General features: G+C 36.6%; 1 protein-coding gene across 1 annotated transcript; it reads left to right on the top strand.

Annotated features, from left to right (window-relative positions):
* Positions 1-2205: 2205 nt before the first annotated feature.
* On the top strand, positions 2206-5784 carry LOC134662196 (defense protein 3-like). Its single transcript, XM_063518463.1, has 3 exons — positions 2206-2443; positions 4385-4573; positions 5579-5784. Exons 1-3 carry the CDS (start codon positions 2436-2438, stop codon positions 5778-5780), a joined length of 399 nt encoding a protein of 132 aa, XP_063374533.1. The 5' UTR covers positions 2206-2435; the 3' UTR covers positions 5781-5784.
* Positions 5785-12840: the final 7056 nt, after the last annotated feature.

Here is a 12840-nt window from a genome sequence, read left to right as displayed (position 1 = left end):
CTAACTTATCATATTTAGATTTATTATGTAATATTACGCGTATTACTTTATTTATGTATAGGTATTTAACGATGCTGATATACCTACAAGAAAAAGTTTCCTAATTATTGCTTGCAAATTTCCTATACAAAACTCTCATCCAACAAGAATTATTTGACTTCTTAGAATCAGTAATTCTAAAGGTTAAAGTCTTCATCAACAACAAATTTTGCGGGGAACAAAAGGCGACCCAAAATGTAAGGGAGCGGTGCGGTGAATTTATTATACTTGTAGGTACCTAGTACAGTACAATCCCTATTGTTTCCGTCTTACGTCCAGGAAATGTTTACTTTGTGCCAAGAACTCGACTTAGCAAATAAAAAGCCGGAACATCTTTGCAACTTCGTATTTTGCACTAAGTAATAAGATTATTTTGTAGGTAGTCATTTTCAAAAATATTTCAAGAATGCCCGGATTTTTCAGTGTTCTGTTGTCCACGGCGACTTCGATTTTAATAAATGAAAAAATCTTCTGATAATAATATGTATTATAATCATGTCTCTCTCGCAAACTTACAAAATGAAATTCCCGACCAATTTAGGTAAGTACCTACCGTATAAAAACATACCTATGTACCTAGATATATGTGTTACAAGGTCCCACTTCCCCTGTCTCATTCCACACGAACAAACATAATGATAATGCAAATAATGTCATTTATATATACATAATATATATTTGTAATTTATACAAACCAGATAAAAAAGTCCCTATCCCTACTTATCAGATAGAACCTTGTCGTAGCGAGTTAGCGCCGCCAGGGAGTCCCCGAGGCATTCTAAATTAAACAAATTGGATAAAGCAACCTTTGTCAATTTAGTATGACAAGCATGTTGAACCACTGAAATTTAAGGCTTAACTTGATGAGTTAAGGTTGAGATTGCAATAAAACAATTGCGTAACATACACACTTTATAATTAGGTATTTGCAGTGACTGTCTGTCGTGAATCATGCGCAGGATTGGACTGCTTTGTTCGAATTTCGAACATACATTCAGGAAATATTTTTATTGTTATCATATTAGGTATTAGATAAGGAGTTTTTACCTAATCCAAAGGCTAACATTTTTAAATAATATGTATGATGAAATTTAATGTGATTTCCTATGTACATAGTTATAGGTACTCGTATTCTTTATGTACCTATATTACACATTCGTTGACTGGAAGGTTGGAATGTTTGTTCAGTCCGCTTGTCTAATATTTAAAGGCAATTGTTACAAGGTTTTATACCAGATTTGGACATGAAGATGTAACTATTTTGAGACAGTGCAAGCACTAGCTTGACACGCTTGGCTATATGACACGTGCTTCTATTTAAGTATATTGTGACAATATACTTAAATAGAAGCACGTGTCATATAGTCTAGTACCGTAAAATGGGGTGAGTAGGGTCAAAACTGAAATTCAAACCTCGATAACATTTAATTTTTAAATATGAAAACTGAATGGTTATATAATAAGTGTTCCGGACGTTTGTATTTTAGTTTTTATATTATTTTGGGTAGTTCCATTTCATAACTTTGACGATAAAGAGGAAAACCCACCTCACCCCGTAGTGCCTCGTATTTGGGGTGAGAGGGGTTTTCATATAAAGGTGATTTTGAAAGATTGTTGGATCGATTTTTTTTATTATGTAAGTAATACGCTATAGCTCCATTATACATTGGAATACATTATTTTTGTAGCTACTGCCTTAAAATCCCTTCTCACCCCCCTCTCAAACCTTCTCTCCCCATTCATAACCCACCTCTCACCGCGAAACCTACTCACCCCGTTTTACGGTACTGTAATAGTATCATATACTAGTAGTCTATCTTTAGTTGATCAAACCAATTTGCCAGTAAATAAGAACAAAAAAAAAACTGAGTATAGTTTCATTTTCTTTTGGGTGCTAGTAAGACTAGTGTAAGACATAAATATTATGATTCTCTCTGTCTATATTTTAAATAAGACAGTCCTTTGACAAAGTATAACTGCCTACGCTTTTCAACTGCAAGCAGTAATTGCAATCGATCTAGGGGAACTCCCGACCAAAACGGGAAGGGTATTTAAAGCTGCGTAGTCCAAGCCTTTATCCACTCGTTTCCAGTCAGACTACAAAGAACAACTACCGTGTTTTAAAACAATACATAATAATTAATTCGATTTAGGTACGTAAATTGATCGTCAGTTGTTCATTTGTCGGTAAAGCAGTTTTTGAGATTCGAATCGTTATATAGCAATGTCGGTTGAGGGTAGTATGTCCGAAAACCACGATAGGGCTCTCCCTATCGAGCAAGAACTACGAACTTAGTGTGACCCACGGCGACCCTGGTAATTGTCTGAAGGGTACCGCGTTTGTCAACTCCTTGACGGACGGCGGCGCTTACAAGAGTGTTGGAGGGAACGTGGCTATGGAAAAGTGAGTTTTTTATTTTTTTATTAAAAATGTTTTAGTTATGTTTGTTGATGTTTCTACTGTATATGACAATTAGAAATTTTATATCGGTAACCATATACCTATTTTGCATCTGAATGAAATAATTTTTAAGAAAAAAAAACCGACTTCTATGCGGCCCGGTGAAAGATTATTGTAGATGGTGCGCTATGTAGAAAAGGAAGCATTTCGTTTCTGTAAGGTTCGCGGTTCTAACCTAACCTAACCCACTTTTGTTCGGTTCTGTGAGGATAGCAGTTCAAACCTAACCTAACCCACTTAACGGCGCATGCGGTGCGGTGTACGGGGGTTTGAGCGGGAGGGGTTTGGCCTCATCATACTTTATACCTACATTTTATGGTAGGTAATCATAGTGGTTTATTTAGTTTAGGTATCATGGTGGTTTTCCAGGTCAAGGTCCGGGTCTGTGTCCGAGTCCGGGTCGGAGTCTGGGTCTAGTCCAGGTCCGAGTCCGAATCCGAGTCCAGGTCCGGGTCCGGGTCCGAACAGGATCCGGGTACGAGTCCGGATCTGGATCCGAGACCGGGTCCCAGTCCAAGTCAAAGTCGAAATTTGAAATCACCAAACATGTACTATGCGTCGTTGAAGAGTTCTGTTCTGATCATCATCAGCAGTTCCAGTTCATCAAATGCGACAGTTTTTAATGTTAATGCTTTATTTTATGATGAAAATACAGAAAATTCTATACGTGTGCCTTTAAGATTTGAGGAGTTCCCTCGATTTCTCATGGATCCCATGTTCAGAACTTGAGCTTGACATAAATATGGCTTAAAAACCTAACTTGCTTAACAAACATAACGAAAAGAAAAAATCGCCAAACGCGAGCTATGCGTCGTTAAAGAGTTTCGTTCTGGTCATCATCAGCAGTTACACTTCCTCAAATGTTACTTTTTAAATGTATATGCTTGATTTGTTGATTAAAACACAACAATCACTATATGTATGCCTTTAAGATTTGAGGAGTTCCCTCGATTCCTTATGGATCTCATCATCAGAACTCGAGCTTGACAGAAATGTGGCTTAAAAACTAAACTTGCTTAACAAACATAACGAAGAGGACAAATCGCCAAACGTGAACTATGGGTCGTTGAAGAGTTCTGTTCTGATCATCATCAGCAGTTCCACTTCATCAAATGCGACAGTTTTTAATAAAAATGCTTGATTTTCTGATGAAAATACAAAAATCTCTATACGCACACCTTTAAGATTTGAGGAGTTCCCTCGATTCCTCATGGATCCCATCATCAGAACTCGAGCTTGACAAAAATGTGGCTTAAAAACTTAACTTGCTTAACAAACATAACGAAGAGGACAAATCGCCAAACGTGAACTATGCGTCGTTGAAGAGTTCTGTTCTGATCATCATCAGCAGTTCCACTTCATCAAATGTCACGTTTCTGAATGTATATGCTTGATTTGTTGATAAAAACACAAAAATCACTATATGTATGCCTTTAAGATTTGAGGAGTTCCCTCGATTCCTCATGGATCCCATCATCAGAACTGGGTTTTGACAAAAACGGGACCAATCTGTATGAATATACATACAATCAAAAAAATAATTTTCAAAATCGGTCCAGTAATGACGGAGATATGGAGTAACAAACATAAAAAAAATAAAAAAATAAATAAAAAAAATAAAAAAAAACATACAACCGAATTGATAACCTCCTCCTTTTAGATTTGGAAGTCGGTTAATAAAATAAAATACATCGCAGGCTCAAACGGCTGTGTATAGTCCCTTGTTTTACAATAATAGAAACTTGATTTTTTCAGATTGAATGCATTTGCTTGAGGTTATTATTTCACACTTAATTACCGAGATATGATTCTGATTTTTCAAAATAAAACATTAAGTTAACATGTCTAAAAAACAGAAGAAAATATAATTCTTGATACTTATAGGTCGGGTTTCGGAGGTCAACTCGGCGCGGTGCATTCTGCCAAAGCCGACCAGGTGTCCGCAGCCGCCCAGATGAACGTCATCCATACTGACAACCACAAAATGGACGTCCACGCATTCGCGACGAAGACCATGCCCCACAACCAGCCCAGCTTCGCCACCCACGGCGGAGGCGTCGACTATATGTACAAGTATGTATTGTATACATATAAAGACAGGTGTGTCTCACTCCGCTATTTCGTCGCTTTGCTACAGGTAGCTAAAAGTACATCCGTTCGGCCCCAATTTTGGGGAAAGCCATAAGCCGCGCGTGGCGCTGTCGCCACCTAGCGGCCATATCTGTGCTGATCGTAACAGACGCGTTTTGTTAGAGAGTGAGTCTTCTGTACTTAGTACTATTATTTATTCTGTGATATAGATTACAAAGTTGGCGTCCATTCGTGGCAATTAATGGCCTTAAAACTACCCGAGCAAATTTATGTCAGTAATCGACAACTAAGCCACCTAATCCAAAGAATTGACTATTTTATGTAGTGTACAAGTTAAGGTAGGTCGAGCTAGAAATAGTAGATTGTTAACGAATGGATGAAATGGGGCCTAACCCGAGTCAGTCAGTGTGTCACCTACTTTATGGGTAATATTCCATTTCTGACCACATGCAGCTGCACTACTACTGGTACTGAACGCGTCATCATCATCACAATTTTAAGAGCCTCGCTCTTGTCGGTGGAGTAATCGCCATTCTGTTCTTCTCTCTGCCACTGTTTTGAGCTCCTGATACGTCACTACGTTGATCTTCTCTTTGGCTTGGTCCAAAAACGCACGTCGCGGCCTTTCCCTGCCTCTCTTTTTTTTATTCTTAGTAGAACTAATAGAACTAATAGAATTAACTTAAAACTTAATAGAACTAAGAATATAAGGTAATTTTATTGAACAATTGTGGTAAAAGAATCATTATTTATGGAATTGCGAGCTACATATTTATTACAATGGAAATCATACGAAAAATCGAAATGCACCGAGTTTACATAATTTATCGTAAAACAAAAAAACTTTGAAAGTGAATCTCAACGGGCCGAAACGGATCTTTTTCAACCCGCTTCACAGACGGTCTACTTAATATGTATATAATGGTCCACTAGAAATAAATAATAGTTAAGTAAAAGATATATAAATCAGTTCGTTTTCCCTGACAGGAACACGGTCGGTGCCAGCGCCTCGGTGGCGCACACGCCGATGTTCAAGCACACGGAACAGAATGTCGGCGCCAAGTTTAATCTGCACCAGACTCCTACCTCCGCCATGAGCCTGAATCTTGGTGCGACCAGGTCCATGAACCCCCATAGTAGCGGGGGGTTCAAGCCCAGTATGCTCTTCAATGTGCAGAAGAAATTTTAATCCATACCTACCTACTCAAAGGCTAGATGCTCTATGCTACGTCTACATTCGAATTATAATCGTAATTTTGTATTAATATGAACGTTTTATTCTACAAAAAAATTTACCCATGTTAGTTTGCTATATGATTTCTATTATATTATATTTATTTACATGTGTAGCTTCACTTAAGATGGATGTCTTGCAGCGTTGTAGCAATTTCCCGCAATGACATCTGAGAACGACCCGTTCCTGTGGGTCCTAGTTGAGCACCGAGAGTGCATGGCGCAGGGTAAAGATTAAGTGACAGTGACAGCTCTTGTTGATACTGTCGTATAATCGGTATGTTGCGCCTTCGATTTTCATTCAAATAGATAGAGTTGCCATAAGCGTGCGCCCGCGAGGGATAAAACATACGCAATGTAACGAAAATAAAAACACGTTTTAACATTCCTGACAAGATACCAAAAATAACCTAATTTGGTCAGGTCCATAGTTACCCACCAAGATTTGGTGGGGAATAAAAATTCGTGTATCGTTTTGGCGTGGCACTGAGGACTTTTGTAGCGTAATAGCGTAGGCAGAAATGAAAAGGACAAACATATAGAATAGTGCTTTCTCTGCTAATCCTACTGTATGTTCCATAAGACCATCTCGTTTGGTCATCTCCTGCCTACCCCCTTGTCCTCTCTATAGTATTGTCCCTCTGAGCTGACACAATACATGTCGCAGAACTTTTCACGAAGAATTCAACAAGTACTACACACCTAAGTTCGTAAAATGTAAATCGCACAGCTGAATCTAATTGCAAAAGTTATTATAAATTTACTGTCATACGTAGGGGTCTGAATGAATAAAATATGAACAATACTCCTTCAACAAAGTAAAAGTGCCGTTATTACATAGAAATTCCAGTACGTCTAAGACCTTTTCAGTCTAAGGAATTCAAGGAACGGAGATACCGAGATCTGCCGAGGTCGCAAACTCAGATTTATGAATGGAAATATCTAAGGGTTGTTGTAGTATCAAGTAGGTTTATTGTTGCGCATAAGGATTTTTTTTACACAAAGAGAAATATACTCGTATCAGCTCCTTGGAATCTTAATTTTTGATGATTGTTGTACAAACATTGAATAAGATGCATTGGTCGCGTTTTTACACCTGTCATGTCATGCGTCACTTTCGCACTTATATACTTACTTGTTAGAACGTGACAGGCTTGGTGACAAATGATAAAGAGCCTGCCATCTTAGCCCTTCTGGTGGGAATATAATGCAGTGTAGTTCGTCTAGTGGAAAACAAAAATCATATTTGTAAGAATATTTATTACCCCTGTAGGCTGAAAAATTATCCCAAATCATTAAGTAAATAATTCAAAAATTACAAGTAAATAAAACCGATTTTGTTAAGTATATTAACCTCACTATAATTATATATAAACTATTAAAGTCACTCACGTATTTTAAGTCGAAAATTGTACTTTTGCATTCATGGGCTCGAAGGGTAATTGTCAGTACCTACCTAATAATTGGCAGACACATGGAGCTTTCCCTAGTAATAGCTATTTCTGTTCAATTCCTACCCGAAATAGTGTGAAAAAGAAAATCGTTTTTTTTTTCTCGTCGTAAAATTGCTATTTCTTTTACTTAAGATTTTGTTATTGTTGAATATTCCCAAACGAAAATAAACTAAATTATTATTCGTCTTAAACACTTTAAACAGCGTTGATCATTGACCTACATACCTATAACATTATTTTTGTACAAATCGAGAACCCCTCTCTTACTAGACGAAAATATATCCATCGGGGCTCGTACATCCCGTCCTATAGTTTCAAATTCGTCCCTACAGATTAATTTGGCTCGTTAGCTCCATTGTACGTTGTACTCTCTGTAGTACGAGTTGCATAATTTGTCTAATGTTTTTGTTTAATGGAGACAATAAGTGCAGGCAAAAACAGATAATTAAGGTTTGTATAGGTCTTTCGTTAAAGTAATTTTGGTTATGACGGTTGCTTTTCTTTAATGTAAAGATGATCACAGCAGTATAGAGCGAGAAAAAAGGGATTAAAGAACAAGAAACAAATTTGGCTTCATTGAATACTTAGCCTTAGCTAGTTTTTTTTAAATCTTTTTAGAATTATAATACGTTAGAGTACCTACACTACCTACGTAAGAAAACTATGGTACTTAAGGTAGAATAATCCTACCCAATAATCACAAATACCCAGTCTCCGCATTAGCCTCAGAGGGAGGTTTGTGGGATAAGTAAAAGGGAGGGGAGGACTAAGTGCCTCCAGAGTTTTAATTGACTAAGCGAAACCTAACAACATGAACATTGCTAGTTTAAATATACGGGCTCCATTATTTAGTAGGTTAGACATAGTCCTTGTTGGGTAGTAAACAACAATTGTCAATTAACAACATTCTATCTAGGAAAATAAGTTTCAGGTAGAGAAAATGGACTAAAATTTTCGAAGCTTGCTAAGTTTCAGTCTTTTCATTTTTAAAGTAGGATAAGTACCTACTAGAGTATAAAAATTAGTCAAAAATATGAGTAAGTAATCAACACTTAAAATACTCTAAGCCTACAATTTGGCAGGAAAGGTATAAGTAAACCGACGATCTAAAAGCATATTACACTTGAAGTAGTTATAAGTTATGTCGTAATACCCATAAAAATAAGTTTCTGAATGGCCCTAAGCTCAGTTCCACGAGTGCGCATACATAAAAATGTATATTACGACTCAGTGAGATATAGAATCGGAGCCGAATTCAACTTATTTTATTGACCACTTATGGAATTGCGATTAAATAAAAATTTGCAAAAAATGGCAATGTGACCGAAAAATCTTCCAATTTACTTATGACATCAATTTGAAGTAGACATGAGAAATTTCAGGAAAGGATGTCAATACATACAAAACATACCCTACTGTACTTTCCGGACAAAGGTTAACATTTCGCCCGTCAGCATTTTCCGTCACATAGCATATACTTATTACCAGGGGTCGGACAAAAAGTGCGGATGACGTCAAACCACTTATAGGATGATTTCAAATAGTATTTTTGATTTTCATAAACAATTATCACTTATCATTTATCAACCTCTTTATTAAACGATATCGCCACTTGAAATGAGTAAGTACGTTTTTGACTGACACATTGTCAATCAGATGAACAATAAATTGACTTCGTTATTGTTTAGCTATTGTATCTTCACGATTATATTTAGCTAAAATTTAGCTATAAAAGTATAATAACATCAAATTATCTTTTTTTATTTTTACTAATCTTACCTACTGTTCCCACTTTTGACTATTAAACCTATTTATCTGAGGATCCCACAGACTTGTTCTAAGTGTTCTAACTAATTTCAAATAATTATACCTTATGGTAACAAGTTTCGTGAAATTTATTTTATTCACTACATCACCCTACCACCTGTATTATTAATTCCATGGATTTATTTACGATTATTTTGTTACTTCATTAATACTACTTTGTTACTACATGTCACACGGAAGTTTAAATACAAACTCAAACATCATCCTGTGTGCAAGATTACGTCATTTTTACGTCATCCGCACTTTTTGTCCGACCCCTGCTTATTACCTATTTTAAGACAGTACATGCCCGACCGCCGCGGAGTGTATTCATTAAGCCGCTAATTGTGTCATTTTATCATATTATCAATAAATCGTTATTTCGGTGGAAACTGCAGTGTTATCATTATCAACTATCATCTCAAGACTGTACGAGAAGCATCCCGTACATCTTTTTGGTCCTTCGAAGTCGAACCGGATGTTGTCGATGAAAGACACAGTTGTCGTGTCACCTTGTTTTGAGAGCACTCCCTAACTGCCACAGCCAGTATCGGAATCTTTGGCGCCGACATCTCGAGTGAGGTCTAGTTTCGCGGCCAAATAGAGGGTGAGGCTACATGCTACATTAGCCTCGAAAAAACTCGGTGTGCTCAATATCAATATATAAAAAATATTAGGTACAAGGTTGTGATGTCGCGAGCGCTAAAATATAGAGTGGAATAGCATCCCTGCACGTAGAGACTAAAATAACATTTCCCAGGACGCTCGTGGGTAAAAGAAATGAATTAAAAACAATTTTCAATTCCGTATAGCTTTTATATAGTTTGTACTAAGTTTGTACAACGTCGTTTTATTCTGAATCGAGGAAATGATTGAAAAAATTGTATTTTGTTTTGAAATAAAATCGTAAACGTCTCGGTAGTTTCCAGTTATTTTTATAATTGCAAAGTATCGACGTAATAGATAAAAGACAAATGGTTTTAAAATATATGGCCAACATCAGGTTGAAATTTTATGAAACTGTCGTCAAAAGAACTTCGTCGTCGTCTTTGTTCGAAGAAACGTCACTTTTGAACGTCACATCCGATCCATGACGTATCTGATCTTAAAGTTCGAATCAGGCTATAAGTCTCGTTAAAATACCCGTATCTATGATTATGCAAATTCATTGAGTGAGAGTGTACACGCATGTAGGTACACTTATTGGCTGTCAAAGTAAAGCTGAATCACATGGCAGGTCTGTCATTACTCCGCGGTACTTTGGCGGGGAAATGACAGTCGCAGGTGCTCCCGTCGCAGCTGCTAATAGCTTTTAGACAGCGAGCCTTTTGATAGTGATGTCACGCATTTTTATCGATACTTTGTAACTTATAATTTTAATACATACCAAAATATATGAAAAATCCTTTTGCACGATAGAAAACAGGATTGTTATACACAAAAATATTTTCTATATTGTTAGGTAAACAAGCGCTAATTATTAAACAGCGGTATAATACCAATATTTATTTTTAATAATTGTATGTCTTTATATCTGTTAACATAACTTAGGTAGGCAATTACACTTGTCGTCAAAATAAACACCAGGTACAAATTCAACTTTCAAGATATACCCTCCCCTCCCCGACATACGAACAGATAAAAGAACAAGTGAAAATTAAATAACAGCTTATAAAATAATCGTATTCGGATCAAATAAGGTGTTTTTGCTAGAAAATGAAAGTTTTACCAGATCTACGACTGTATTATGTGTATGTACCCAGACCAATAATTTTTGAAATACAATAAAAAATAGCTTGTAAAATAGCATTTAAAACTTGTGTGATATGTAATTAAGCATGTTATCGTTTTGTCGATATTTTTATCTTACAAATGTATCGATAAAATATAATCCCACGCCTATGCGATTACAAAGATGATGTACAGTAATGGTGTCCCAGCTGCTGCAACACACGAGAATTAGCTAACGCGTGGCGTCTCGCTAAACTGGCCACCCTACTCTCTACAACGTTACGCTGTAGCAGAGGCAAAGTTCCATATTGCTTTTATAGTCTCTGGGCTATGACCGCGAAAATCGACGTTCGCAAATTGCGGGCATCTGTCTCTGTCTCTATAATTACGCCTTCATTGGAGTAAAAGAGAATGACCCCCGCAATTTACGAATTTCGGTTTTCGCGGTAGCCCCTCTGACATCTTAAGTACCTACCAAAACATTATGGAAAGATAACAGACAAAGAGAAACGGCCCGTGGGAGCAAGGACCCAGGTATGAGATGTTAAAGGTTGTGCGGAGAGAGAAAAGTCGTGGAATGTATTGGGCCCCATACATTCCACGACTCTTCTCTTTCCGCACAGACTATAATGTTAGTCGCCATATCGCGCGCTGGTTTTATATCAACTTGAATTGAGCTACGTAATGCTGCGGGAGTACCGAAAGCGATGTAATTACATTTTATATTAATTTCCTGCAGAATTTGTGTAGAGTGTGTGAGAATAGGGATGATGACACATGTTGAATTTTATAACAAAATCTAGTAAAATAGATAGCAAACGAGCAATTTATCACAATAATGTGGATATTAAAAAAATATTGAAAAATTACAAAATTACAGGACCCGAAAGTTTCAAAATTTAAGTTTTTTTTTAACTTCCAAAAACGATAATAGTAAGGGTACCATTCGATTCCTTACATTTCATCCAAAAAAATATTGTATAGCAACTATATACATAAACGCAATATTTCAGCGACAAAAACGCAATTTTCTTGTTTTGTCCATACTACAAGATGGGCGATGACGTCACGGCCTCTGGCCGTTTTGTATAGGGCGTTTCGCGAGTGAAGTGCGACTGTCGGACTTTGATTACAATTTCTGACTTTTGTGTTACTTTAATGCAATGGGTCCCATATAGACATTTGATCCTAAAAACAAACCCGATCGATTGATACCATAAAAAAAAATTAGTCATGTAGCCTATTGATGTAAATATAACTCTAGGAAGAGCTTAAAACCAGATACTCTAGATAACTCTCTATAGTTAGGTATTTATGTAAACTATGTCACTGGCAATATACACGCCCTTCCACCAAGTCATCTCTTTTATTAAGAAAATTCTTAGAAATGTAGTCCTATTTTCAATATAATACCGAGAAAAGTGTTTGTGATTGGCACCATTTATTTTTCTTTTAGGAAAAATCACGTTTTCTTATTTTATTTTGTCTTCCTATTTTGAAACTATTATGAATCGAAGTGATTGCTAGAGTATTACTTACCTTTTTAAAATACCCTTTAGAAGATATTTTAGCGATTTGTAACATATCATGCTGCTATTGTTGCTACATTTCAGTTTACGAGTGTACTTCTTAAACTGACGGCTAACGGCTACGGCGCATTCAGTCAGCATGAGCGTAAAAACAGGTCCAAGCATTTTTCAATTTCACATCAGCTAAAGTTTTTTTTTTAATCATCAAAGCGCTACTAGAGTTGAGACGGCGCCGTCGAAACATGGCATCTTGAGCCGTAACGTGATCTCTTCACTTGAGTGCTGTAATCTACGTTTTACCTTCGCATAAATCCTAGTTTTAAAAAATAAACTCACTGCAGCGCTTGTGCTAACTTGCTTGTTAGAATAAAATCCAAATTCAATTTCAATTTGGATTTTTCTATTCTGCCTCACCACCCATGATAGATAACTGTAACATTCGATAGCTCATTCATTCAATAGTTCACCAAATTCTAATCCAAGTTCAAGCTGATTT

The sequence above is a fragment of the Cydia amplana genome, chromosome 2 (assembly GCF_948474715.1).
Source record: "Cydia amplana chromosome 2, ilCydAmpl1.1, whole genome shotgun sequence".
NCBI classification, from domain to species: domain Eukaryota; kingdom Metazoa; phylum Arthropoda; class Insecta; order Lepidoptera; family Tortricidae; genus Cydia; species Cydia amplana.
The sequence above is the reverse complement of the archived record's forward strand: the minus strand, read 5'-3'. Positions and strand labels throughout refer to the sequence as shown.

Coding starts and splice junctions, on each gene's coding strand:
- LOC134662196 (XM_063518463.1), top strand. Junction 4,574..5,578: donor GGCGTCGACTATATGTACAA/GTATGTATTGTA, acceptor TTTCCCTGACAG/GAACACGGTCGGTGCCAGCG.